The 26,465-nt window shown below is 52.2% G+C and overlaps 1 protein-coding gene across 3 annotated transcripts in view; it reads left to right on the plus strand.

Annotated features, from left to right (window-relative positions):
* Positions 1–26,465, plus strand: part of LOC144949217 (uncharacterized) — a 52,111-nt gene that overhangs the window by 6,534 nt on the left and 19,112 nt on the right. For all 3 annotated transcript variants that reach the window (XM_078879145.1, XM_078879231.1, XM_078879314.1), the window contains 5 exons: positions 16,142–16,254; positions 20,337–20,371; positions 20,503–20,882; positions 21,951–23,616; positions 25,909–26,145. In XM_078879145.1, coding sequence (XP_078735271.1) covers positions 16,142–16,254; positions 20,337–20,371; positions 20,503–20,882; positions 21,951–23,616; positions 25,909–26,145 — 2,431 coding nt within the window. The remainder of the gene's footprint in view (positions 1–16,141; positions 16,255–20,336; positions 20,372–20,502; positions 20,883–21,950; positions 23,617–25,908; positions 26,146–26,465) is intronic.

The raw sequence follows: 26,465 nt of genomic DNA on the forward strand, positions 1-26,465 counted from the left end.
AGTTGTTGTTGTTGTGACCTGCAGTGTGGTGAGTGAGTTAAGAGGTGAGTTCGTGAGTTGTTGTTGTGACCTGCAGTGTGGTGAGTGAGTTAAGAGGTGAGTGAGTGAGTTGTTGTTGTGACCTGCAGGGTGGGTGAGTGAGTTAAGAGGTGAGTGAGTTACTGAGTGAGTTGCTGTGACCTACAGTGTGGTGAGTTAAGAGGTGAAGTGAGTGAGTTGCTGTGACCTGCAATGCGATGGTTGAACATTGTGGATGAAACAAAACAGTGAGTTTAGTCGACCGAGTCTCCAACATGGGTGAAGGAACAGCGAGTGAAGTTCACAAGAACAAATTGCAAGTAGCGATAGAAGAGTGATAAGGGGTCGACTGACCACCGGTGAGCGAGTGATCGGTGTGAATCACTGGGTGCTGTAACACCAATCAACCGGCTTTACATTGAATGTTCTCAATGGGTGCTGTAACACCAATCAACCGGCTTTACATTGAATGTTCACAATGGGTGCTGTAACACCAATCAACCGGCTTTACATTGAATGTTCACAATGGATGCTGTATCACCAATCAACCGGCTTTACATTGAATGTTCTCAATGGATGCTGTATCACCAATCAACCGGCTTTACATTGAATGTCCTCAATGGGTGCTGTAACACCAATCAACCGCTTTACATTGAATGTTCTCAGTGGATGCTGTAACACCAATCAACCGGCTTTACATTGAATGTTCTCAATGGGTGCTGTATCACCAATCAACCGGCTTTACATTGAATGTTCTCAATGGGTGCTGTAACACCAATCAACCGGCTTTACATTGAATGTTCTCAGTGGGTGCTGTAACACCAATCAACCGGCTTTACATTGAATGTTCACAATGGGTGCTGTATCACCAATCAACCGGCTTTACATTGAATGTTCACAATGGATGCTGTATCACCAATCAACCGGCTTTACATTGAATGTTCTCAATGGGTGCTGTAACACCAATCAACCGGCTTTACATTGAATGTCCTCAATGGGTGCTGTATCACCAATCAACCGGCTTTACATTGAATGTTCTCAATGGGTGCTGTAACACCAATCAACCGGCTTTACATTGAATGTTCTCAATGGTGCTGTAACACCAATCAACCGGCTTTACATTGAATGTTCACAATGGGTGCTGTAACACCAATCAACCGGCTTTACATTGAATGTTCACAATGGATGCTGTATCACCAATCAACCGGCTTTACATTGAATGTTCTCAATGGATGCTGTATCACCAATCAACCGGCTTTACATTGAATGTTCACAATGGATGCTGTATCACCAATCAGCCGGCTTTACATTGAATGTTCTCAATGGGTGCTGTAACACCAATCAACCGGCTTTACATTGAATGTTCTCAATGGGTGCTGTATCACCAATCAACCGGCTTTACATTGAATGTTCTCAATGGGTGCTGTATCACCAATCAACCGGCTTTACATTGAATGTTCTCAATGGGTGCTGTATCACCAATCAACCGGCTTTACATTGAATGTTCTCAATGGATGCTGTAACACCAATCAACCGGCTTTACATTGAATGTTCTCAATGGATGCTGTATCACCAATTAGCCGGCTTTACATTGAATGTTCTCAATGGGTGCTGTAACACCAATCAACCGGCTTTACATTGAATGTTCTCAAGTGCAGCGAAGGTGGGAGCTGAGTGCTCCAGCCCAGCTGTGATATCGCCGCAATGTGCGCTTCGTACGGCAGCAGCAGCAGCAGCAATAATTGTTCAGAGTTCAAGACAAAGGCTGTGACACGAAGATAGATGAGTGAAACAGCCATTGCTCGGCACGAGTAATGTAGCCCCCGTTCCATTGTTGTTTGAACGTTTGAATCTCCAACTTGTTCGGCTCTTAGATTAACGAGACCTATCGAGTCACACCGGGCGACCACGGCCTTAGGGGCCGTCCATAAATGACGTCACGCGATTTTGGACGAATTTTTGACCCCCCCCCCTCCCTCGTCACAAAAAGTCAGACCCCCCCCCCCCCCCACACAAATATGACGTCACAATGCTCGCCCCCCCCCCCCCCCCCCCCCAAAAAAAAAAATATTTCCATTTTTAAAATAAAACATGCTTCAAATCGCTTTAAACTATTGTCATTGTAGTGCACCCCCCACCCGCTCGTCACACATCGTCACAAATGTCTGACCCCCCCCCCCCCCCGCCTAAGTGCGTGACGTCATTTATGGACGGCCCCTTAGCTCACGTCTCAGGAAGGCTTCTGGTGCTGCCGTGAGCGCCACGAGTGTTAACGCGGATCGCGAGTCGAGGAGTCGGGTAACAGCTTGTGCACGGTGTTAGTGTACACGCGGACGCATAAGTAAGTCGCGCTAGTGATGGGGACGAAGCATAGCGTGCTGATGTGCCTGAAGAAACACATTTGAATCGGTGTGTTGCTCCCGGCTGCGGCACATGGCTCACAAACGCCGTGGTCGTGAGTGCAAAAATATGCAACAATAACTGAAAAGTGCACGAGGAACCGTGGAGAGACGCGCGCTTGGCATGACACTGGGAGCCAGAGGAGTGCACGGACGAGAGAGCATGCGCAGGCAAGCACATGAACAGCGGCAGCCAACGAATGGACTATCCGAGAAGCAGCGTCCACCGAGGAGATGGAACGATGGAATCAGTTTCTGTGCCGGAGTTGGAGAGACCTTTGCACCTTATTTTCACCTACGGGTTTCGTAGGTGAATAGAAGTTAAGAAGTTCAACATACGTTTGCCGATTGCATCATTGCATGGTTAGCAACTCTTGGGCTTCATGTAGAAATCTCACGTCATAACCAATCTCCTCTTATTCTTGGGTTTTTTCGGTAAAGTCACGTAGGTAAAAAAATAAAAATTAATAAAAGTAAAACAAAAATAAAATCACGACGTTTCGGAGGCAACACAAGCTTCCGTCTTCAGGTGGAACCGTCACAGCACGCTCGCTGTATCAAGTAAATGAGAAATTCCAAGAGATCCGACCCCGTATATATACTGGTTGAGGGGGGAGGAGCCAGGACAGGCCCCCTTTGTATTATTATGGTAAGGTTGGTGCGGCTGAGGATACGGCTAGTCTACATAACAAAAGTCCTTTGTTATGTAGACTACGTCGTGATTTTATTTTAATTTTAATTTATTAATTTTAATTTTTTTACCTACGTGACTTTACCGAAAAAACCCAAGAATAGGAATCCTTGCAGTCACGAAAGCTTCAAATCTAGAATCAATCTCCTCTTCTCACCACCTCTACGTGCACACGCGTACAAGGTCGTGAGACGTGGCCGCAGCTTGGGGGAGGCACTCACCCTGTCGTGGTGGTGGTGACGACGAAGAAGATGGCCTCTCGCACGCAACGGCGGATCGAAGCGTGGATCTCCTTTTGCAAATTGACCGGCGCGAAGGATGAGAGCGCCCGCTCGCCGACGCGGCGTGCGCGTGGCCTCGTTCGCCCGCGTTGTCCGCGAGCCCTGCTCGGAACGTCTGCCGCTGCTGTGGTGAAGCTGCCATCGTTGAGCACTGCCAATCATCAAATGCGTGGGCAGGGTTCCATGCTGGGACCTTCGTCGTGAGCTTGCGGCCGTGGCCACTGGCTCCGAATGATGTGCTGCTCACAACGAGCGAAACGGTAAAACCGCGGCCTGCCGGACTAAGAGTGCTGACTCCCTGGTCTGGATGTCTATAACTGCAATACCTGTCAGTACGAGTCTACAGGACAATTCCGCTCCAATGAGCACTACCGAGGCACTGAGGCAATGCTCATTTCCCATTTACAACTCTGGCCAAGTGGTGACAATTCCACATTCTTATGGCGGTGGGGAATCAGTCCATCCCATGGGATAACCACCGTTGACTTCCCCACCCGTGCTTTGTTGACCCCGGAGGGATGATGGTGTTCCGAGTCAGCCCCGCACCAAAGATTTTGAACCCGCAACCTTCCCAGTGCGGGCCGTTCGCTCTGCCACTGCGCCACGTGGCCGGTGGGCCACTCACTCGACGAGGGTTGCCGCGAGTTCCCGCCACGAGCAGTCTCGTCTGATCCTTCCCCACAGTGCAAGCCGAGCGACGGCAATGTCACTGGCGGAGGCGTCCCTAGGGTACACGGCGACTCGGGGCGACCGGCCCGGGCCCCGCGCTTTGGGGGGGCCGGGTGGGAGATAGGTGGGGAGGAGGACCGCGCGTTTTGACGTCACGGTGGTGTCAGATGTAATTTTTCCACCGCACCTACTGACGTCCCTGGCAATTGGAGTAACGGGCAGTGGGACATAGAGAGAGAAAGAGAGGCTGCAAGGTGTCAGCAGCAATCAATCGCTCGCCGCATTACAAAGGCGCGAAGGGCGACACTCGCGACACGCGAGGTGGCACCTGGCGGAGGAGAGGTGAGCGCTCGCTCAGCTGTGCTGCCGCTCTCTTGATGCAGCGTGCACGCGCCTGGAGCGCAGCGAGATCGGGCACGCCGATGCATGCAGCCGCTTTGTCAACATCAACAACAACAAGAACCTTCTTGGTTCTTTCGGTAAAGTCACGTAGAATGGAAATAATAAAAGAATAAAAATAAAACATAATAAAATAAAATTCTCACGACGTTTCGGCCACAACGCAGGACGGCTGCTTGCGTTGTGGCCGAAACGTCGTGAGAATTGTATTTTATTATGTTTTATTTTTTATTATTTTATGATTTCCCTTCTACGTGACTTTACCGAAAGAACCAAGAAGATGAATCCCTGCAGTCACGAAAGCTTTAAATCTAAAAACAACAACAAGAACAACACAAATACGTGGCGGTGATGTCGCCACGGCGTTTGTGCCAGGCTAGGTGCGCTTCTGCGTCAAGCGTGTAAGGCTCGGCTCTGGCAGGATGTCACGGGGTAGAGTCGGGCGCTCTATGGGCTGACTGACTGATATCACTGGCAGCTGCAAAGAAAATGCTGCTCGACTGATACACTTGAGCACTGAACACACAGACGTATCATCGTTCACGCAGTCGAGATCGAAAGGCATTTCTTGAGAATTGCTTTTTGTGTTTAGTTTGTTGTCCTTCCCCCCGCATCTCCGACTAGCGCGGTTGACTACGTACGGTGCGAAAGAAGTTCATCACACAGCACAGCATGTTACGCAGGCTCTCGTTCGTTTGCCATCCTCGTAGAACACTCACAATGCATAAGCAGATTTCACCCTGGTATCGCCTTGGCAGGGGACTAACGGCTGCTTGCGTTGTGGCCGAAACGTCGTGAGAATTGTATTTTATTATGTTTTATTTGTATTATTTTATGATTTCCCTTCTACGTGACTTTACCGAAAGAACCAAGAAGATGAATCCCTGCTGCAGTCACGAAAGAAGCTTTACATCGAAATCTACTCCACGGAGTTGAGCAGCAGCGTTCCCTCTCGTGCAGTGCGCGCCGTTGGACTGCTGACTTTCTTAAACGGCACCAGGACTAATGTGTACACTCACGCGCCTGATGTCCATTGAAATCGATCGCTTCTGCCCTCGTCCTGGAGCCCAGGATTCGCGGAGTCTTCACCCCCGCCGCCAAGCGAACAGGGTAGACGCTGGTGCCAATTAAACAGCGCGGAGCAGCCTCCGGGAACGCAGCATTCGCCTCATTGACCGCAGCTCGTGGTGCTGCAGGGATGACCTCGCATTCTAGATTTGAAGCTTTCGTGACTGCAAGGATTCATATTCTTAGGTTTTTTTCCGTAAAATCACGTAGGTAAAATTTTTTCATTAAAATTAATCAAAGTAAAATAAAAATACAATAAAAATCACGACGTTTCGGAGGCAACACAAGCTTCCGTCTTCATGTGGAAACGTCGTGATTTTTATTTTATTTTAATTTTACTTTTATTAATTTAAATTTACATTTTTTACCTACGTGAGTTTACCGAAAAAACCTAAGAATATGACCTCGCATGCCTCGTCAAACACGGCCAAAGCCACATCCCCGGGACACGGTAACCCACTTGAGATAGCATCACCGCGAGGCAAGGCTGCGGTCATTTTTTGTTCGCGGGATCGTTGCTGCGTAATGCACTCGGCTCCGATGGGCCCGCTTAATTTATTACAACCGTGTCGATTTAATTCCGGACGAGAGATTATTAAAACGAGGCGGCCATGTGCGGCTCACAGGAAACCTTTCGCTGCGGTGCTTTTGGAGGAGTGCTCGGTTCGCAGTTACGACGAAGTCGGCGTTGACGAGGAGCCGAGAGGGAACTTTGTGCTGCCCATGTCGCCGCGGGTCATCCGTTGCGCGTGGGCCGCGCGCCCGCCCATTGCTCGCATCCCATCGCCGCTGCCGCTGCTGCATTGAAATGTCGGCGTGCGTACGCACACACACGTCTGCGTTGAACTTCTTTACGCAGCGTACGTGGCCAACCCGCGCTAATGGGAGGTGCGGGGGAAGGTCAAGAGACTAAACACAGAACTAAAGCTGTTCTAACGACATGCGTTTTCAATCTACATTGCGTCAACGACTCTATGTTTTGCGTGTTCGGTACTGATGTGTATCGGTCGAGCAGCATTCGCTTGGCAGCTGCCAGTCATCTCAGTCAGCCCATGGCACCCGGCTCTACCCCGTGACATCCTGACGGCCTCAAAGCGCACCTAGCCTGGCACAAAAATCAGTTCTCAATAAATAAGTTTGTCAATCTGGATGATGATTTAAAAGTGCGTAGCTCCAGTGGCTTCCTAACATCGGAAGAGCGTTCCAGACGGCCGCAGAAGCGCATCTGAAAGCGCCGCGCGATGCGGTGACCGCCGTCTTTGATTCGACGACTCGCTAAAAGCCGCTGCTGCTGCTGCTGCCCCGAGTTCGCGTGACGATGGTTTATGTGGATGCATTCGTCATTTCCTGATTGCTCGTGCGATACGCACCACCACCACCACCACCCCCTCTCCGCATCCTAAGTCTCATGCCAACCCACTGCCCATTGGAATCGCAATGGGCGCGACTGAGTTCTGCACCAATCTTGCGTAACTAGTCGCGAACGGCGCAGTGGCACTGCGGCTGTGATGTTGCGCACGTGTATGTTCAGCCATTGGTGGAGGGTTTTTTGTTTGTACACATTCAAAGTCGCAAAAGGTCGAGATGCGTTGTGAACCTAATCACCATCAGTAATGCCGGCCCGAGAGTGGCGAGCGAATTACATTTTAGTTAAAAGATTGCGAGTTTAAATTCGGTTGGAAGACAGAGGAGAGTAATGAGCTCCATAATTTTCAGCCATACGGGGTGGGGGGGGGTGGGGGGGCCGGGGGAGGGGGGGGGGTGTATGGAGGGGGGAGGTAACAACACTCCGTGTGGCAGGGCTGGTAAGGGGACACATGGCGCGCGATGGGATGCAGAGAATCCGATGAGCAATGAAGCTCTTGTTTTTCACAGATGTCGAGTAGGGACGGGTCAGAAAATTCCAACAAACTGTGCAAAAACACGACAGGGGTGCAAAGTTTGGCAAAGGTAAGCAAATCACTCAAAAATAAAGTTTTCCAAAATAAAAATTCAATATTATAAAAACATTTTACCAGGTAAAGCCAACTGAGCTATTAGCTTCTTTTTCAGAAGCGACTTGGCCACAAATGATAGCTCAACTCGGTGGCTTATCACGTGTAAATGTACGTCAGCAGCTAAATAATCTAATAAATAAGAATAATAATATCGGCGAGCGTTTCAGGTCAATCGACGGCAGCATTCTGCCTGAGCATTCAGATGGGCATTGGCCAAGCCAGTCAAATATCTATCTATCTGGATATAGATGCACCAACTCCAGGCTCGCCTCGGCTCTTCGCAATCACAGCCCGGCCGCAGCGACCCGTGTCAAGGCGATGGTCGTGCCAAGGAGAGACGTGGCACCCGGTTAGGGCCTGGATAGGTCTGTCACAAGCGTCACTGCCAACTCCGTGCCCCACTATGGCCGTGCCACAAGCTCCCGTCGGCTCCTCTCCACAGCCGTCGATTTGGCAGCGTGGCCACGTGGATGCCGGCGGAGGTCAAACACCGAGGGCCGCAGCTGGTAGCTGCTTTGTCCGCAGGACGTCAGGCCGATTGATGGACACTCAAAGCCGGGGCCCTCCCGTCACTCTGCAAGCAAATTAAAACGTCGCTTCATGAATATTCATCGCAGCCTCGACTCTACGGCTGGGTGATGCTCGTTATGCGCAACATGCCGCCCTTCATCATCATCATCGTGATGCGCCGTCGTTGTGGTCTGTGGTTGCGGTTGTTATCGATGGCCAATCACTTTTGTAGGGGAACACCGCACGGAGGAGGAAGGGAATGTCGCCACGGTTATCATTGTCGACCGCCCATTTCCTTTATTGCCACGATCATTGCGATGGTTTTGTTTTTAATAACCGATGTTATATGTTAGCTCTTGCAACAACAACAAAACATCATGCCGTATTATTACAGCTTTAACGCTTATGCGAGTATGTTATATTTATATATGTTACGTTCAATGTGGCATTCAAGGCAGGAGCCATTGCTGTGGGCTCTGGCAGGTGTTGGTGATTGTTGTGCTGATAAGCTGTAGTGGGTGCAGGGTGTAGTGAGTGCAGGGTGTAGTGGGTGCAGGGTGTAGTGGGTGCAGTGTGTAGTGAGTGCAGGGTGTAGTGGGTGCAGGGTGTAGTGAGTGCTGGGTGTAGTGGGTGCAGGGTGTAGTGGGTGTTTGATGTTGGACGCTGGCTTTTGTCAGCATTGAGGCCTCACAGGAGAGTCCTAAACAGCAAATGGGTTGGCAAAATTGAATTGAAAGTCATTAAGTGGAATGGGGAGAAGTCGATGGAATTTGGTGGAATGAGGCAAGGAATAGAGTAATTGTCCTCTGGAGGAGTTGTGTGATAGCGTCTCTGTCTGTGTGTGTGCCTGTCTGTGAGTGTGTATGTCGTGTGTGTGTCTGTCTGTGTGTTTGTCTGTGTGTCTGTCTGTGTGTCTGTGTGTGTCTGTCTGTTTGTGTGTCTGTTTCTGTGTGTCTGTCTGTCTGTGTGTGTCTGTCTGTGTGTCTGTGTGTGTGTGTGTCTGTCTGTGTGTCTGTCTGTCTGTGTGTCTGTGGGGAACGGTAGTGTAGCGGTCCGCGCGCTGCACTGCAAACCCGATAACCCGACTTCGATTCCCGCTCACGGCCAAAACCAGCGACGATTATCTGAACCGGTCATGGGCATCCGCTAGGTTTACTCAGCATGAAATGAGAACCTGGTGCGTCATGTAAACATCGCCATTAGGGAAACAAAGGTGGCCGGGGGTGGTGTTGGCCACCCACCCCCTCGTGTTCCGTGCCGGCCTTCACAGGTGCTATTCGGTCACAGCACTTGCCCCAACAGTCTGTTACAGACTATATGGGGGATCTTTGTGTTTTGTCTGTGTCTGTGTGCGTTATAGACCGAATGTTTTCCATACATGGTCGTGTTTTTTTCTTTTCCTGATATGGCTTAATAATTCATTTCATTTTATAGGGAAAATAAAGTTCATATGTCGTGTTTATATTCTCTTCGTTTTACTTCCACTCAAAATTAATTTTACGTTTCGAATTTGTGTGCGCCTCGGACTAGCAGGCGGAGGGAGGCTGCGTGTGATATTAATGCAGCCTCGCTCGACACTTACGCTCAGCCATTGCTCTTCCTTCCCATATAAATTAGCAAGCCACTGGAGCTGTGCACTTTTAAATCACCTCGATTGAAAACTCATTTCTTTAGAACCGCTTTTTGTGTTTAGTTTGTTGTCCCCCCCCCCCCCCGCAGCTCCGATTAGGATGGTTGGCTGTGCTCGGTGCGAACGAAGCTAAACGTACACACATCTAGGCCCTGTATCTGATGTATGACGAATCCAATTACGGCAATTCACAGTGAAGCGTATGAACACGAAGACGCTGGATGCTACAGTGGCACTGGGACGGCGTGGGGTTGGGAGTCCCATTAAGCTGCGCTTTGCTTGTGAGCGATCGCTGGCGAGGCGGTCACCACGAGCCCACGGGGCGCTGTGATGGCTAGGAGATCTTAACTACCTCGCCTGGTGTGCAGGAGGTCGTGGGTTCGATCACCAACCCTGACGCCTGCTGCTGTATATTTGGAGTTTGTGTGTCTTTCTCATCATCATCATCGTCATCACGGTGGCTAGGAGATGTTAACTACCTCGCATGGTATGCAGGAGGTCGTGGGTTCGATCACCAACCCTGACGCCTGCTGCTGTATATTTGGAGTTTGTGTGTCTCTCTCATCATCATCATCACGGTGGCTAGGAGATGTTAACTACCTCGCATGGTGTGCAGAAGGTCGTGGGTTCGATCACCAACCCTGACGCCTGCTGCTGTATATTTGGAGTTTGTGTGTCTCTCTTATCATCATCATCACGGTGGTTAGGAGATGTTAACTACCTCGCCTGCTATGCAGGAGGTCGTGGGTTCGATCCCGACCCTGACGCCTGCTGCTGTATATTTGGAGTTTGTGTGTCTCTCTTATCATCATCATCACGGTGGCTAGGAGATGTTAACTACCTCGCCTGCTACGCGGGATGTCGTGGGTTCGATCCCGACCCTGACGCCTGCTGCTGTATATTTTGAGTTTGTGTGTCTCTCTTATCATCATCATCACGGTGGCTAGGAGATGTTAACTACCTCGCATGGTATGCAGGAGGTCGTGGGTTCGATCCCGACCCTGACGCCTGCTGCTGTATTTTTGGACGTCCCTGTGGTCACGTGGATTTTGTCTCCGGTTTTCCTCCTCCACATTTAGAAACACGCGTTCAGAGTATTTGTCTGCTATTAATTTCGACATGATGAGCCGCTTCGTTGAGCTATCATTTGTGGCCAGCTCGCTTCTTGAAAAACAGCTCTCCATATATATTGTTCAGTGGGCCTTACCTGGTAACATAAAACATATTATTGGTTCTTTCGGTAAAGTCACGTAGAAGGGAAACAAAAAAACAATACAATTTTCACGACGTTTCGATTGCAACACACCTGATGATGATTGCTTGTGTTGCAATCGAAACGTCGTGAGAATTGTATTGTTTATAATTGTATTATTTGATTGTTTCCCTTCTACGTGACTTTACCGAAAGAACCGACAATATGAATCCCTGCAGTCACGAAAGCTTTAAATCGAAATAGTTAAAACAGTTCGTTCTGAGAGATCGAAGGGGTTACCGAGGAGAGGGATCCCTCCATGAGCCTATCTCTCCGCTCCCTGGAGGGGCACATTGTGCAATCAGTGTTGGTCGCCGCTTCGATCCATCGGGGTTCCCCAGCGCAAGCAATCGGTTGCAGCTTTGCGTGCAACTTTAGCTGAAGCGCTCTCTTGATGACGTCGCCCACTGATTGGTGATCACGGTTTTTGTTTTACGTGGGCTCTTAAAACTTTAGTTATGGTATTATAGTACCGGTAACATCTTTTTTTAAAAACAGTAAAATAAAAACCTGTTTCCAGTCTGCCGCGCACACGTACGTGGCATTGTTCCGACACCAAACATAGCACGTTTACAACTTTAAACGAGAAATGCAGAGAACTGCCACTGTGGTGTACTGGTTATTAGCACGGTTGGCGACGTACGGCGCGAAAGAAGTTCAACATACATACACACGTGGGCACACTGGACTCACACACACACACACCACACACACAACACGCACACCACACCACACACACCACACACACCACACACACACCCATCGTGCTGCTGTCAAAACCCCCAAAGGTTTCAAACGTACTCTTTGGTTCTTTCGGTAAAGTCACGTAGGTATAAAATAAAATGAAATCACGACGTTTCGGGCGCGACACAAGCGTCCGTCATCAGGTGGGAAAGCGTGGTCTGCTGCTGAGGCAGACTGTTTTAAAAGGTTTGAAATGGGTGTAGCCCAAGGGTCATAAAGAAGTGGCCGGGGCTAGTGATGTTAATGTGAGAAATTAGCATGTAACTGTAAGATGGAAGGAGAGGTTTCACACGTGTGGCTGCTCTCACACTGACGATGTCTTATCGGCGAAAACGAGTGAACGTCACCCAGTGCGTGAACGTCACTGAGTAGTACTGATGCAATCAGCGCCTCACTGCTGGGGGGGGGGGGCTGGTTGTGGTGGTGATGGAGGAGAAAACATTTCCCCAGACCTCACACAAAGCAGGGCCTCCACAATCGGCCCTCATTTGTCACTTTGTCGCTGAATTAACAAAAGGCGGTGGGAGGCCACCACGCGTGTGGCATTTCTGCCCCCCCCCCCCCGGGGTCTCCAGGAAGTGTTCACTACACATGTTTGGACCATCTTATTTGACAGGCACTATTCTACTTTACCGAGTGTTGACATCCCCAGCGTTTAACAGCACACTCTCCTTTTTGTATTTGGATTGTCAACCAACACGGGGTATAACGACAACTTGTACACCTATTGTTCTCTTTCAGCCCCGCCCATCCCCCCCAACACGTTCCATTCATTGGCTAACACATTCAGATAAGCCCCTCCCCCCTCAACTTGTATTTAAGAACTTGTCTGGAATTTTGCCTCACTTGATACGGTAAATTTAGCTGTGGAGGTCCCACCTGATGACGGAGACTTGTGTTGCCTCCGAAACGTCGTGATTTTTTTTCTATTATTATTTCTATTATTTTTGTTATTTATTATTATTATTATTTATTTATTTTTACCTACGTGACTTTACCGAAAAAACCTAAGAGTATGAATCATTGCAGTCACGAAAGCTTCAAATCTAGAACCGTACCGGCGGATTTGCGCGTTCGGCGGGGCTGCGTAAAACCTCGCACGGAGACCTCTTGCCCGCCCGCCTCGAACCACTGCAACGAGGAGTGACGTGGACGCGAGAAGTGGCGATTGCAGCTGACGGCGGCAGTCAATTTCAGATTTTACCACCGCCGTGCTCTGTGCAGCGTGGAGCGCTCCCCTGGGTGCAGAGAGAGCGAGAGAGAGAGAGAGGAGGAGCCCTTCACGATCGAGTTGAGTGTGGTGGGGGGGGGGCAGATCGGCAAGGACGAATCTCCGTGCTCTTCGTGCGCGGTGTGCGTGTGGTGTGTGATCTCCACACACTACTGCAGGATATGCAAATCTGCGTTCTATATATAGACGCCAACATACATTGTGCGCCCGTGGTGTGTGTGTGTAAATGTACATACACCAAGCTTGTGTTAAATGTGAAAGGCAGACCTTGTTTTAAAACATCTGACCTTGTGTGTGGGGGGGGGGGGGGGGGGTGTAGCGGCGTGAAGGAGAGGGGCACGTGCCCCCCCAGGGACTGTGACCGCCCCCCCCGCCCCCCGTGATAATGAGTAGAACGCCCCGTGGCAGGCGTCGCTTCGCCTGTTGATGGATGTGCAATGGTGGCGGTGGTGGTGGTGGTGGTGTCCGTGCTGAGGTTTACCATATTTCAAGGGGGTCGGAGTGAGCTGCAGGTTGGCGAGGAGCTGTCGGAGGGGGTGAGTTGCTAATGACCGAAGCAAGATCGATACCAACATTCATGCGCATTAGTTATCGCGGTAGAGATGCATGCAACCACAAGAACAGTTCAAAGTGTGCCTGTGCTGAAGCAAGCTTTAGGTGCTGTCCATCTCTGCTGGTGGTCAGGAACAATGTTGGAACTTCGAGATGAGTATGGCCAGGCGACCAGCGAACCACAAGCAAAATGGTTATTCATTGTATTCAACCCCAGTGGGATTATGGGCTGAGTCAGACCACGACTGAGATTATATCGAACACCTCGTATTCATCATTCGGGAACTTCGACCCACGCATAACCGAGCCAATAATCAGGGAGCTTCATCGTCATCACCTCCCTTGGGCGCCATGGGAAGTGTTGTGCACCCAGTGTGTTGCTGTAAACTTCCACGGGATAAGCCAATTCGTTGGGCACTTATTTGTGGCCAGGTCGCTTCTGAAAAAGAAACCATTATCCGTGATGGGCTTTACCTGGTAAAATAAAACATCGTTGAGTTATTGTAATAGGTTTTTACCCTTTCAACTGGTACAAAAACTGACACCTTTAGTCAGTTTTTGTACCAGTTGAAAGGGTAAAAATCTATTACTATATTTTGCCACTGGTAAAGGAGGTCTCATGTTGTTGAGTTATATTTGAATATTTTTTTGTGAGTGATTTGTTTACCTTTTCTATACTTTGCACTCCGACCGTGTTTGTGTATTATTTGTCGTCGAAACGCTCTGACCCCGTGCCCTCTACTGGACATCTGTGAAGACGAAAAAAAGAGCTTCACAGCTTATTCATATTTTTAGTTTTTTTCGGTAAAGTCACGTAGGTAAAACATTAAAATTAATTTTTGTAAAATAAAATAAAAATCACGACGTTTCGGAGGCAACACAAGCTTCCGTCTTCAGGTGGAACCGTGACAGCCACGACAGCTTACAGTTCATGGGATTCCTCCAGTATAAATCAAGATTCCGATTCTGGCTGGCGGCGCTTTGGTGCTTGCCCTCTCATGCCGACACCCGTGCATTCGCCAGGCTGCATTTCACGGGGCCGACAGGCCAAGGGAAAACAGTGATCCATCACCGCGCTCCCACGGAGAGGCGCTCAGTAGCCACAACCTCCAAACAGGACAATTACAACGCCCCTCCTTTCTGCGTTTCTTAATTAATGTATTCCGTGCTGCACGCGTTTAAGCACGTCACCGCAATTTTTTTGTTGTTGAAAATAATCCAAATGCGGCCTAAGTTCGCTCCGCAATAACATTTGTTGTTTACATATATAATATGGGGTCATAACATGACTTGCTTTTGTTTCAGGCTGGCCATGAGTATACAACACTTGGTTTGAGATTCGATTGCTGTGTGTAGATGACGGTCGTTGTATATTCAATGTCTTCTGCTGCTGTGTGGCGTTATCTTGGTGTGGTCTTGGGACTGTTTTGTTGTTTTGTGCGGCCTTGCCCAAGCTTGACAAATTGAACTTATATAATTAATGTTTTTATTTATGTATAAGTATTTATATTTAGCGCCTTGCTTAGCCTTTTCCCTATTTTGCCCTCCCTATCATATGTGTTTGTACTGTTTGGTGTTGTAACTCGCTGACCCGCCCCTACTGGATTCCTCTAAGTAAAGATTCTTATTCTGAGTGGTGTGCTTCAGGACGATGCCAACGCCGCTGTGATTGAAGTGGCATGCGACCCTTCGGCTGCATCCCGATATTTAAATAAAATATTACATCAAAGGTAACAATAATTAATTTTAGAAAACGATTTGCTTGGAATATCCGTTGAAGCCAGCAGGTTCAAGCTGAGCACAATCGCTGTGGTGACATCACCGTCATTGAGTGATGAACTGAGGCTGCTGTTGTTGTCTTTGCTATCGATGGGCAACGGTAACCATAGCAGGGCATCCTCTGCACGACGGGCACCCGTCCGTATCGATTCCTGATATCGCTTATCAGTGGCACGCGGTATCCGACCCTGTCCTGCAACCTTTCATTTAAAGCTCAAATACAATCTGCAGGACTTTACCACCCTATCGCGTGCCGTTCCGGCTTTCATAGCTGCTCGCTAACAGCACGTGTCGTCCCCAACAGTGTGTGCAGGCTACACGGGGGATCTTTGTCTTTGTGTCTTGTGTGCGTGCGCTACGAAGCCCAGCCACCCGAGTTCGATTCCCGCTCACCGCCAACACCGGTGACGATTATCTGAACGGGTCCTGGGCTTCATCTTCTTGGTTCTTTCGGTAAAGTCACGTAGAAGGAAACATTATAAAATAATAAAAATAAAACATAATAAAATAATTCCCACGACGTTTCGGCCACAACGCAAGCAGCCGTCTTCAGGTGGAGAACAGGTTTGTCGAAAAGGCAAAGTCTGAACTTCAGACTTTGCCTTCTCGACAGACCTGTTCAAGACTTTACCGAAAGAACCAAGAAGATGAATCCCTGCAGTCACGAAAGCTTTAAATCGGGTCCTGGGCTCCCCCCCAGGTTGATTCATACCTCAAATGAGCACCTGGTGCGGTGTGTAGTAAACATCGCCACGAGGGAGACAAAGGCGGCCGGGCCAGGCTACCGACCCCCCCCCCCCCCCCCCCCCACGTGTGCCACGGTGCCGGCCTTCATCGGTTGCCGCTCGCTAAGCAGCACTTGCCCCAACAGCCTGCTGAGGGCTATACAACGGACCACCGACCCTTTGTCTTTGTGCGCAGGAGCTGCAGTTCGAGCGTCTGACGCGCGAGCTGGAGGCGGAGCACAACAGCGTCGCCTCGCAGCTGCAGCGCTGCCGCCTCGACTCGGAGGCCGGCAGCGCGAGTAGCGTCAGGTGAGGGGTGGCGACTCCACTACCCCCCCACCACCACCAGTACCCCCCCACCACTAGTACCAGTACCCCCTCACCACCAGTACCTCCCCACCACCACCACTACCCCCCCACCACCACCACCAGTACCTCCCCACCACCACCACTACCCCCCCCCACCACCACCACCAGTACCCCCCCACCACTACCCCCCACCACCACCACTACCCCCCACCACTATCCCCCCCCCACCACCACTACCACCACCACCACTACTACCACTACCACCACCACCACTACCCCCCCACCATCACCACTACCCCCCACCACTATCCCCCCCCCCCACCACCACTACCACCACCACTACCTCCCACCACTATCCCCCCCCACCACCACTACCACCACCACCACTACCACCACCACCACTACCCCCCCACCACCACCACTACCCCCCACCACTATCCCCCCCCCTACCACCACTACCCCCCCACCACCACCACTACCCACCACCACCACCCACTCCCCACCACTACCCCCCACCACTATCCCCCCACCACCACCACCACTACCCCCCCACCACCAACACTACCACTACCCCCCCACACCACCACCACCCACTCCCCACCGTGCCGCGTAGCTCGTCCTCACCCTCTGTGCCACACGACCTCCTGGGCGTTGTCCGGACACCCGCGACAATGATGTTTGTGTGCTATGGGGCTAAGAGACACCCACGACATTCGGCACACACACGCACACGTGGCCAACACATAAGGTCACCCGTTAGCGAGCACCTTGTTGTTCTTCCCCGCATCTCCGATGAGCACGGTCCGCTACGTACGGTGCGAAAGAAGTTCAACGTACATACAAGACTGGCACGGCACACGAGTGGGGGTCGGTGGCCCTGCACCACGCCCGGCCGCCTTTGTCTCCCAAGTGGCGATGTTTACACACCGCCGCACCGGGTTCTCATTTGAGGCTGAGTTGACCTACGGGACGCCCCAGACCGGTTCAGATAAATGTGTTGGCCGTGAGCGGGAATCATAACTCGGATCACTAACCGCTGTACTACCGCACGCACACATCCACACAGCCATCTGACACACGCACACATCCACACAGCCATCTGACACACGCACACATCCACACAGCCATCTGACACACGCACACATCCACACAGCCATCTGACACACGCACACATCCACACAGCCATCTGACACACGCACACATCCACACAGCCATTTGACACACGCACACGACCCCAGCTTTTAAAGTGTGCCAGCACCCCTGGTTTTCGGCAGCACCAAAGCCTTGTAAATCGTAACTTTAATTATCCAGGAAAGCCTCACTAGGAGTCCCAAAGACTCTTCAAGTTCAAGTTAATTTATTAGGTATAGCCCTGTGAGCCATTCGGCTCTTGAATCGGGTGCAACCGCAACAACAACAAAAAACATGAACAAAAAAACATCTTAAAGTGAATATGTGACTGAGTGCAAACAGAAAATCCAAGAAAAGACAGCAAAATATTGGAGCGTCCTGCATTGGCACGTTTCCCCTGTTATTTCGTGTGTCACGCCGTTACGACGAGACTGGGATACGTGGAGAAAAAACTCAAACAAATATCTGTCCATTCACCCAATCGCTCTCCTGTCATGCACGTGGTGGCTACCTCGCAGCCCTGCAGTTGGGGTGTGCTACGCGCACGATAATTCCACAATCTTGTGTTACTGCAATGTTGATCATATTTAAACGTATTGGAGGCTGTGAAATGCGCACGATGTATATCGTATGTTATTGGCGCAGGATGATAAAAAGACGTTTTATTTTGATCGAGAGCCGATAGACAGGTTTCTCGTAAATTGCCGCAGTGTAGTTGATCATTACACAGCGCTTAACATCATGATGCTTTATTCTTAAACCATGTTCACGGCTGCCTCCCCTCCTTACTCCCTTCCTTCTACAAACACTGCAACTTGCCAGATTTCTGTTGCGATGGAGGCTGTGGTAACTCATGGTTTTTTTAAACGCTCCGGCCTGTGTCCTGCTGCAACAACAGCAACGCCGTGCATGCGGCATGCGCCCTCATTACATCCATGGACAGACAGCGAGGGCAGTGCCACGGGAAACCCTGACCAGGATGTTCTGCCTTACAGGATAACCTCAGCGAGTCTCAACTATTTGCCTTTGTTCTGTCAAGTTTTTGCTACGTGTTTTCCAAAAATATGTAAAATTTAACTATTAAAACATTTGACACATTTTTTATCGTGATGCCAGCACACAATGGCCTGCTCTTCTTTTAACGACATCAGGGGATCATTGAAGTCCAGTGACGCGGACGGCACGTGTTTCACGGTTAATACGCCCGAAGGGATATCCAGGGCGGCCTTCTGGATTAGAACCGTGAACGTCTGCAACGAGCAGCAAACTAGGCCGTGTCACTGGCCCACCCATGGTGGACTGTGAGCCCGGCTGCTGAGAGCGAGAAAAGTTAAAGGAGAACATCTCCTTTGGGCTGCAGAATTTATGGGGCGATAATAAGACAGAGGCAGCAGCCAGGGCCAGCTTCATTGGGTAAACATTTTGTGGCAGTAAATTAAGAGGGCAGAAACATCAAATATATGTTTTATTTTTACTTAGCTGATGGATCAGAGAGATAACAACTGCTGGTTGTCCAGTAAATAAATGCAGATACAGTACTGTACGTATAGATTTCATTATAAATCCAATTAATAGTTATTTGGTTCTTTTCGGTTAAGTCACGTCTAAAAATAAAATAATAAATTAAAATAACATATTACGACGTTTCGATTGCAACACAAGCAATCATCATCAGGTATAAAAGAAATAGCAACAAAAATCTAACTAGAAAACTATAGACAGACATACAAGCAGACAGACATCACAACGGCACACAGAGAGAGGACACAAATCGGCACAAAGAGAGGGGTCGTTTCTGTGACGGTCCCTTAAATATAGAGAGGGGGGGCGGGGACGGAGAGAGGGAGGGGGCAGAGAGAATTAGCATATCAATGAGTGTACGGCAACGTACTGCTGTTGCAAGTAAGATGACAATGTGGAACGGGCACGCAAAATTGAAAACGGGCACGCAAAATTGAAAATTAGGAGACAGGCACACGAAAATTAAATAACCTAGCAAAATATCGAAATGTGATGTAATACAACACAGAGAGTCGGTTAACACACAATTAACGCATAGCCTGGTTGATTACGTGTTTCAAAATTTGCTAAGTTAGAATTTTAAGTGTGAAAATTCCAAAGAGAGGACACAGGCAGAGAGAACAAATAGCCAGAAAGAAAAAGGATAAGCTTAAAACTTCCCCGTAGAAGTGGTTCAATCTTAAAAGACTTAACCGAAAAGAACCAAAGAATAATTCCTGCAGTCACGAAAGCTCCTAAATTAAGATCCAATTAATAGGTTTTCATAGGGCACTACAATTGGTAATAGTTAGCGGGCCATAGCAAACATTTATACCACTTGAGGTATCAAAACTTTAGTGGGACACACTTCTTTATGCGACCAATAAAAAGTGAGTTACGATTTGCCATTATTGAACAACGTTATCACACCATTCACCGTATTCGAAAACGTTATCGCACCATTCACATATATTGTCCGTGTCAATAAATCAGTACCACCAAAGTTCCCTCCTCCCACCACTGCGAATGGGACACAAGCAGCCCAGTGGCCCTCAATACCTGGTCGCGAGCAAAGCTCCCGCGGCCGACGCCCTCCGCCTGAATGCCTGCCAGGCACATGCACGCCCCACGCCACTTCGCTCCGTTGGCAGCACGTAAACCGGCTCTCGCTTTCTCTCGCTCTCTCTCTGCTCTCGCGGCAAACTCAGATGTACCGAGCTGGTGAATCATTCTGAGTGTGCTGCGAGATGGAGCCCTGCACTCGGTTTGGCGGCCGCGAGTTGATGTCGTGGCTGGCGCATGTTGGCACCGTGTGTTGTTTTGTTTTATTTATAGATAAACAAACCTCGGTAATGTCATGCAAAATGCCCTGCAGCAGGAATTTAATGTGTTTTTTTAATGAATGAGAATGGGTCAAAACAGCTGTGAACACGAAATCTTGCTATTTGCAGTTCCAATGAAGAGGCTTTCCACTGGCGGTCGACAGGTGAGCAGATTGCATTTGTTTTTATTTCTTGCAGTGTTTTATTGTTATCGCCTTGTGGTAGTTCAAGCCACTTTCCACGGCTCACGTAACGGCGACTCGTGTCTGCGCACCACTGCGTGGGGGGGCCTCAGCCGCGCCCGCGGGCCGCCCCTACGGTTCCCCGCGCGCCGCCTCGTTCGCCGAGGCGGGGGCCAGCGACAGGGGCTCGGGGGCATCCAGAGGCCCCGCGGTCACCCGCTCGCTGACCAGCGGCGGCGCCTGTCAAGACGCGGCCGATTTTCCGCTTGCGCGGTGCGGCTCCCGGGACTCCGGGACAGCGGGGGACCGGGGCGACGCTGCCACCGGCGGTGACGACGGAACGAGCGGCCGCTACGGCAACAACAACGGCGGCAGCGGTGGCGCCGACGCGGCTGCCGACGTCGGAGGCTTCTGCGGCCGCAAGGGAGGCGTGAGCGGAGGCGCCGTTCCACCGGGGGCATGGCGCCTCCCCGGCGGCTGGAGGCACAGCCAGGTGAGGGGACGGCAATGGCCTCCGTGGAACATGCGCGGCCCGCTCGCGAACCGTCGCGCGCGGCTGAGTGAATCCAAGTGTGACAGCACCTCCGATTGGCTACGTACGGTGCGAAAGAAGGTTCATACGTGCAAAGCCGCGCGACGGACCGAACTGAGACTGAGTGAATAGCTGCTGCTGCTGCTTTTCCTCCATTTGAATGCGCAAAGTGGGCAAGTGGTGCACGGTCCGCTCCGTGGCTTGGCTAGGGGCTCCGCAGTCACATTCTGGCGTGGGTCCGGGCCGATTCGATTGAGTCGCGTGCTGCGTTTGTGTGTTTGGGGAAAGTCGGCACCGGCTGATTCAGGGCCGGGTTCGATATCGGGTGTTTGTTCGGGACGTCCACTGTTAGCCCACCTTTCTCACCTGATGACGGACGCTTGTGTTGTGTCCGAAACATCGTGATTTATTTGATTTTATACCTACGTGACTTTTACCGAAAGAACCAAAGAGTATGTTAGCCCAGAATAATACGCACAACTGAAATGGGTCCTGTTGCTCAACTAGCCATGCTCAAGAATGATATGTACGTATGTTGAACTTATTTCGCACCGTACACAACCAACCGCGCGAATCGGAGGTGCGATGAGTGTGCGAGGGAGATATAGCACAATGCGCTATTCAGTCATAATGTAAAATTAAGGTGACCGTTTAAGATTCTTTATTGAAATCCCAGGGGTCGACTCAGTGTATCAATCCTCTGGGGGTGGATAAAATTACTACCACTTTGTGGGAAGTCGACAATGGCTGTTCGACGAGAGACCGATCCTTGTAATGGAAAATGTGGATTTTCCACCATTGACTAGGAGGTGCCAGTGGAGATCAGCTCTGGCCAAGTGCTTGTTTGTGCGCGGGAGGACATTTTCCGCACGCGCGCGTCGGAGGCAAGAAACACAATTACGGTCCGTAGTGCTCGCCAGTTTTTATTTGCAACACAAACGGCCACGTGGGAAGCTTTGTGCAGCAGCGCACACGCACACAAGTCCGCCGGACAACGCGACCCTTCACCCCACCTCCGCCCATTCGCAGGCAACATCAGACAATGCGGCGGGGCGACCGAATGACCTCGAATCCACGGAGCCGTCGCCGCCGCCGCCGCCACCACCGCCGCCGCGCCCTTTCCCAGCGTCGCGCTCCAGCGCCTTCTGCTCGCCCTCTTCCCGCCGGGTAACCCACGCGTCGCCCCCGGGGGCCAGAGTCCCTCCCTTCTCCGCCGACGGCCCCGCGGCCCGCTCGTCACCGGGCGCCATCGCCGACTCGGCGCCTCAACAGCGGCCGCCGGAGGATCCGGAGAACAGCCTCGGCGGAATGAGGTTTGCCGTAACCAGGAGAAGCAGCCTGGGGAAGGAGGAGTCGATCTTCGGCCTCACCGGCAAGTACCTCTGCAGGGAGTCTCTGCTCGGCAAGCGGGTGAGCCTCCCCGGCAGCGAGGTCCCGTCGCGAGAGAGCGACCGCGCCTACGGGGACGGCCCAGCCGCCGGCGCGCAGACGTCGCCTTTTAAGAACAGCAAAAGCTCCGCCGCTCTGCCCGAGCTGCCCGGGGCATACGGCTGGGCGGCGTCGCCGCGGCGGGCGAGCTCCTCCTACGCGGGGCACGCCGGCGAGCGCGCGGCCTACGACAAGGACAGCTCGCGGGGATTCGTCTCCCGCCCGGCCACCCCTCCGGAAGCGTCGCGAGTGGGCGCCGCGTTCTACTCGGACGTCGCATCCGTGAGCCCCCTCCGCAGCTCCTATGCCGACTCGTCCACCCGCCACCGCCCGCCCGACGGCAGGGAGCGGTACAGTCTGGACCAGGGCTACGGAGCGGAGCCCGCCAAGGGGTATGGCCACCCGGGGAGCGATCGGCGTGGCGTGCGTGCAGAGCGGAGCTGTCAGAGTGACTCACTGTCTCTGCAATGCACTGCCGACCATCTGGGCTACGGGGAGCAGAGTCCCTTTAATGATGCGGGCGGGCAGAGCCGGGAGCGGCAAACGACTCCTGACAGGTGGCTGCCCGGGGACCGATATGGCCACGAGTCCGCCGAGGCGTTCGCCGAGCCCGCGGGCGGCTCGCCGTACCCGCCGTACCCGCCCTCGCCGAGCGAGCAGCTCGCGAGGGCGGCCAGGGGGGGCGGCGGCTACGGCCACCGTGGGGAAGAAAGCCCGCCGGCGGGCCCGGAGCAGCAGTGGCAATCGAGCGGACGATGTTACGGCCAGCAGACGGAGGGACCTTACGACGATCCCGCGGCGCGCGTGCGGCCCGCCCTCGGCGCGTACGCGGACGGTCAGTCGGAGCGGCGCTGCTCCACGCTCAACCGAGCTTGGAGCGGCAGCCGGCACAGCGTCAGCCTGTATGGCCAGGGCGGCTACGCGGACGCGTGCGCGCAGCGGGACGATCGGCAAAGCGCGGCGCGCCGCTCCCCGCACGACGCCACCCACTCGTCCGGCAGGAGGCTGAGCCATCAGGAGGTCGCGCTCGGCGGCTCGATGAGCCGGGAGGCGGAGAACGGGCGGGTCGGCACGAGCCGCCACGGCCGCGGGGAGGCGTTCTCACACGCGTGGCCGGGCGGGCGCAGGGGCAGCCTGCAGCCGGGGGGAGCCGCGTACGACGACGACGACGACGAGCCGGGCGACACTCGGGGCTCGCCGCCGGCGTGGCGAGCGTCTCGCTGCCTGTACGAGCGGCGCGGGGCCGATTTCCTGGGGCAGCTCGCAGGTGAGGAGGCGTCGTCTCACCCCCCATGCATCCCCCTGCCCCCCCCCCCCCGTGTGTGCCGAGTCGGCACCGGAGGAGAACGCCGCTTTCGGTGTGCGCCCCAAGGTCGGGGGTTTAACGTTCGCGGTGGCCGCAGAGCCGCGGGCGAACAAATGAAATGAGAGTCTCGCTACTCGGCTTTCCTGCTCGCGAGCCAAAGAGTTAAGCACTGCAAATGCCTCGGATGGGTCAATTCATAATAACATGATGCCCGTGTAAATGTAACGCGTGTCAATTGTGGGAAATGCGTGCAACCTGTAGTGGAGTGGCCCTGTGGGGCCCGACGTCCACCCCACCGCCCTCGCGAGGCAGGTGGGGCGCGACGTCCACCCGTTCCGCTCCCTCCTCCACCGTGTCGGTCGGCTCCCGCCGGGCCCCCGCTGACCGAGTGATTGGGCTCCCCGCGCTAGCGCCCTCTCTGAGGGACACGCTCGTGCTGCTGGCTCGTAGCCACACGGAGTTAAACCACACACCCGTGCACACACCGCAGCTATCGTTAACACAGGGGGCGCGAACGTGCTCACACCTATAGTAACCCTTTCAACTGGTACAAAAACTGACACCTTTATACAAGGCATCATGTTTGCAATAACCACAACACAAGCAGTCAAAATGCAAACAAGAAGAAACAACTCTGATGATGATAATGATATGCACTGTCCTTGAAGTTGATTGGGCCACACCCGAGACAGCTTTTCTTAGAGCCTAGTCTCCATTGGTGTTGGACCAGATGACGCCAAAAGGCGTACAACTCAAAGACAACGCACTATCAGAGTATTGAGAGCTCGGGGTAAGCATGTACACTATAAGACCTCCTATCAACTTCAAGGACAGTGCATATCATTATCATCATCAGAGTTGTTTCTTTTTGTTTGCATTTTGACTGCTTGTGTTGTGGCTATTGCAAACATGATGCCTTGTATAAAGGTGTCAGTTGTTGTACCAGTTGAAAGGGTAAAAACCTATTACTATATTTTGCCACTGGTAAAGGAGGTCTCGTAGCGTGCTCACACCTGCGGCCGTTTATCTCTGAACGCGCGCACACGCTGTGGCTCCGCGTTCACCCTCGCCGCGCGTTCCCCCACGCAGTCGCTCCACACACAAATCACAGATACCACACCGATGCTCTGTACTAACTTTCATTCTCGGCGCAAACCCCACACTACTCAGAGGGATATTTCGCGAGAAGAGCCTAGCCTACTGTTGCCCCCGTCCCCAGATACTCAAACGCCTTACCACGTACCTCGTAGCTTTACTCACGGCGTCGCACGGATGCTGTGAGAGTCGGAGGGAAGAGGACGAAAAAACCTTGCCCATCACTGCCTCGTAGCAGCACTCACAGGATGTCAGGGAGGAGAGGGGTCTTGGCGACCAAGATGTTGAAGAAGAGTTTTCCTTTGAATCGCATCAGGCTCCCCTTTTATCACCCTCACTTCAAAAACCCGGGATCTCGTCGTACCGCACGGCCAATCGTGCGCCTACCGTGATTACAGCCCGTTTATTGATTACTCACCCTTGTTAATCCGTGATGACGCCTGGCTGGACGAATACACACCCTGCGAGTGTGTATTCGGTATGGCGGTTGGGGGGGGAGGGTCGTAGCGCTGCGATCCCCGGACCTCATGGTCTGCTCTTCTCGCTTAATAATCCTCTCAATCCCGTTCCGATGTCGTGAATGACTCATTGCGGCTGGCATGGTGAACCTTTTTGCGCCCATACAATGTTAAGCCAACTCAGGGGCACTGCGAGGGTCGGTCAATCTCCTGGCACTGGGAAACCGTGGGACTTTCCTCTTAGGGACCCTTCGGATTAAAACCCGTTGTGCCAGGCAATCCCCCGCCAGGAGACTACGTGTGCTGTGTGTGTGTGCTCAGTATGGGGGCCAGGGGGGAGTCGCGGCGCTTGCAGAGTTGCTTCGAAGCCGTGGCACCACAGCCCTCCAATTGTGTGAAATGTCCGCACATTTAATTCAGACCCTCTATGGCTGCATACACAAAGAGTCGTCAACATTGTTCACGTTATTATTGCCTTGCTGTATGGGCAGGAGCTGGGATTGAGCCTCATCTGTTTAGGCTATAAGAGGATGGATCGCAGTGTCTCCCATGCAGCTATAGCCATCGCACCGCACCGACGACGTCCCAATCTCTAGCTCCAACCTTAACGCGCCCACTAACCCTGAACCTCGCCCGAACACTAACCACGGTGCCTCGTGGCAAGGCGTGATTGTGGCTGGTATCGGCGATTTTCTTACAGATGGGCAAGGAAGCTTCGATGGCTGGGGAGACGCAACAGCGTGCAGGGCAGACCTTCCCACACCACCGGCGCCACAGCAACAGCATCATCATCATCATCAGCAGCAGCAGCAGCAGCAGCATTATCATCATCATCAGCAGCAGCGGCAGCTGATGGACGGCGGAGGCACCCATGGTTACGCCAGCCCCATGCCAGCGTCCTCGCCGCCCGGCAGCCCTGGATACCCCAGCAGCGCAAGTGAGGGCGACCTCACCCCTCCGGCGATTGGCTCGTTCGCACCGCGTGCATTGTGCCCTTCAGGTCGTGTCAGGTTGTCTGCCTGCGCAAGCCAACGTCTCCATTGGCAAAGTGGTGCAAATCCTAAATCCTTGTTGTTGTGGTGGCGGGAGCCAGTCTCTCGAACACTGCTGACGCCTCATGAAATCGTACTCATTTTATGGACCCCCTGAGGGATGGTGGATTGAGTGGAGTTAACCTCCCACCGGGATTTGAATGACTATCGTTTCACGTTGACTGCTCACAGCGGCTCCCAGTCATATTTGTATGCTTGGTAAACA

The sequence above is a fragment of the Lampetra fluviatilis genome, chromosome 1 (assembly GCF_964198595.1).
Source record: "Lampetra fluviatilis chromosome 1, kcLamFluv1.1, whole genome shotgun sequence".
Lineage (NCBI taxonomy): Eukaryota > Metazoa > Chordata > Hyperoartia > Petromyzontiformes > Petromyzontidae > Lampetra > Lampetra fluviatilis.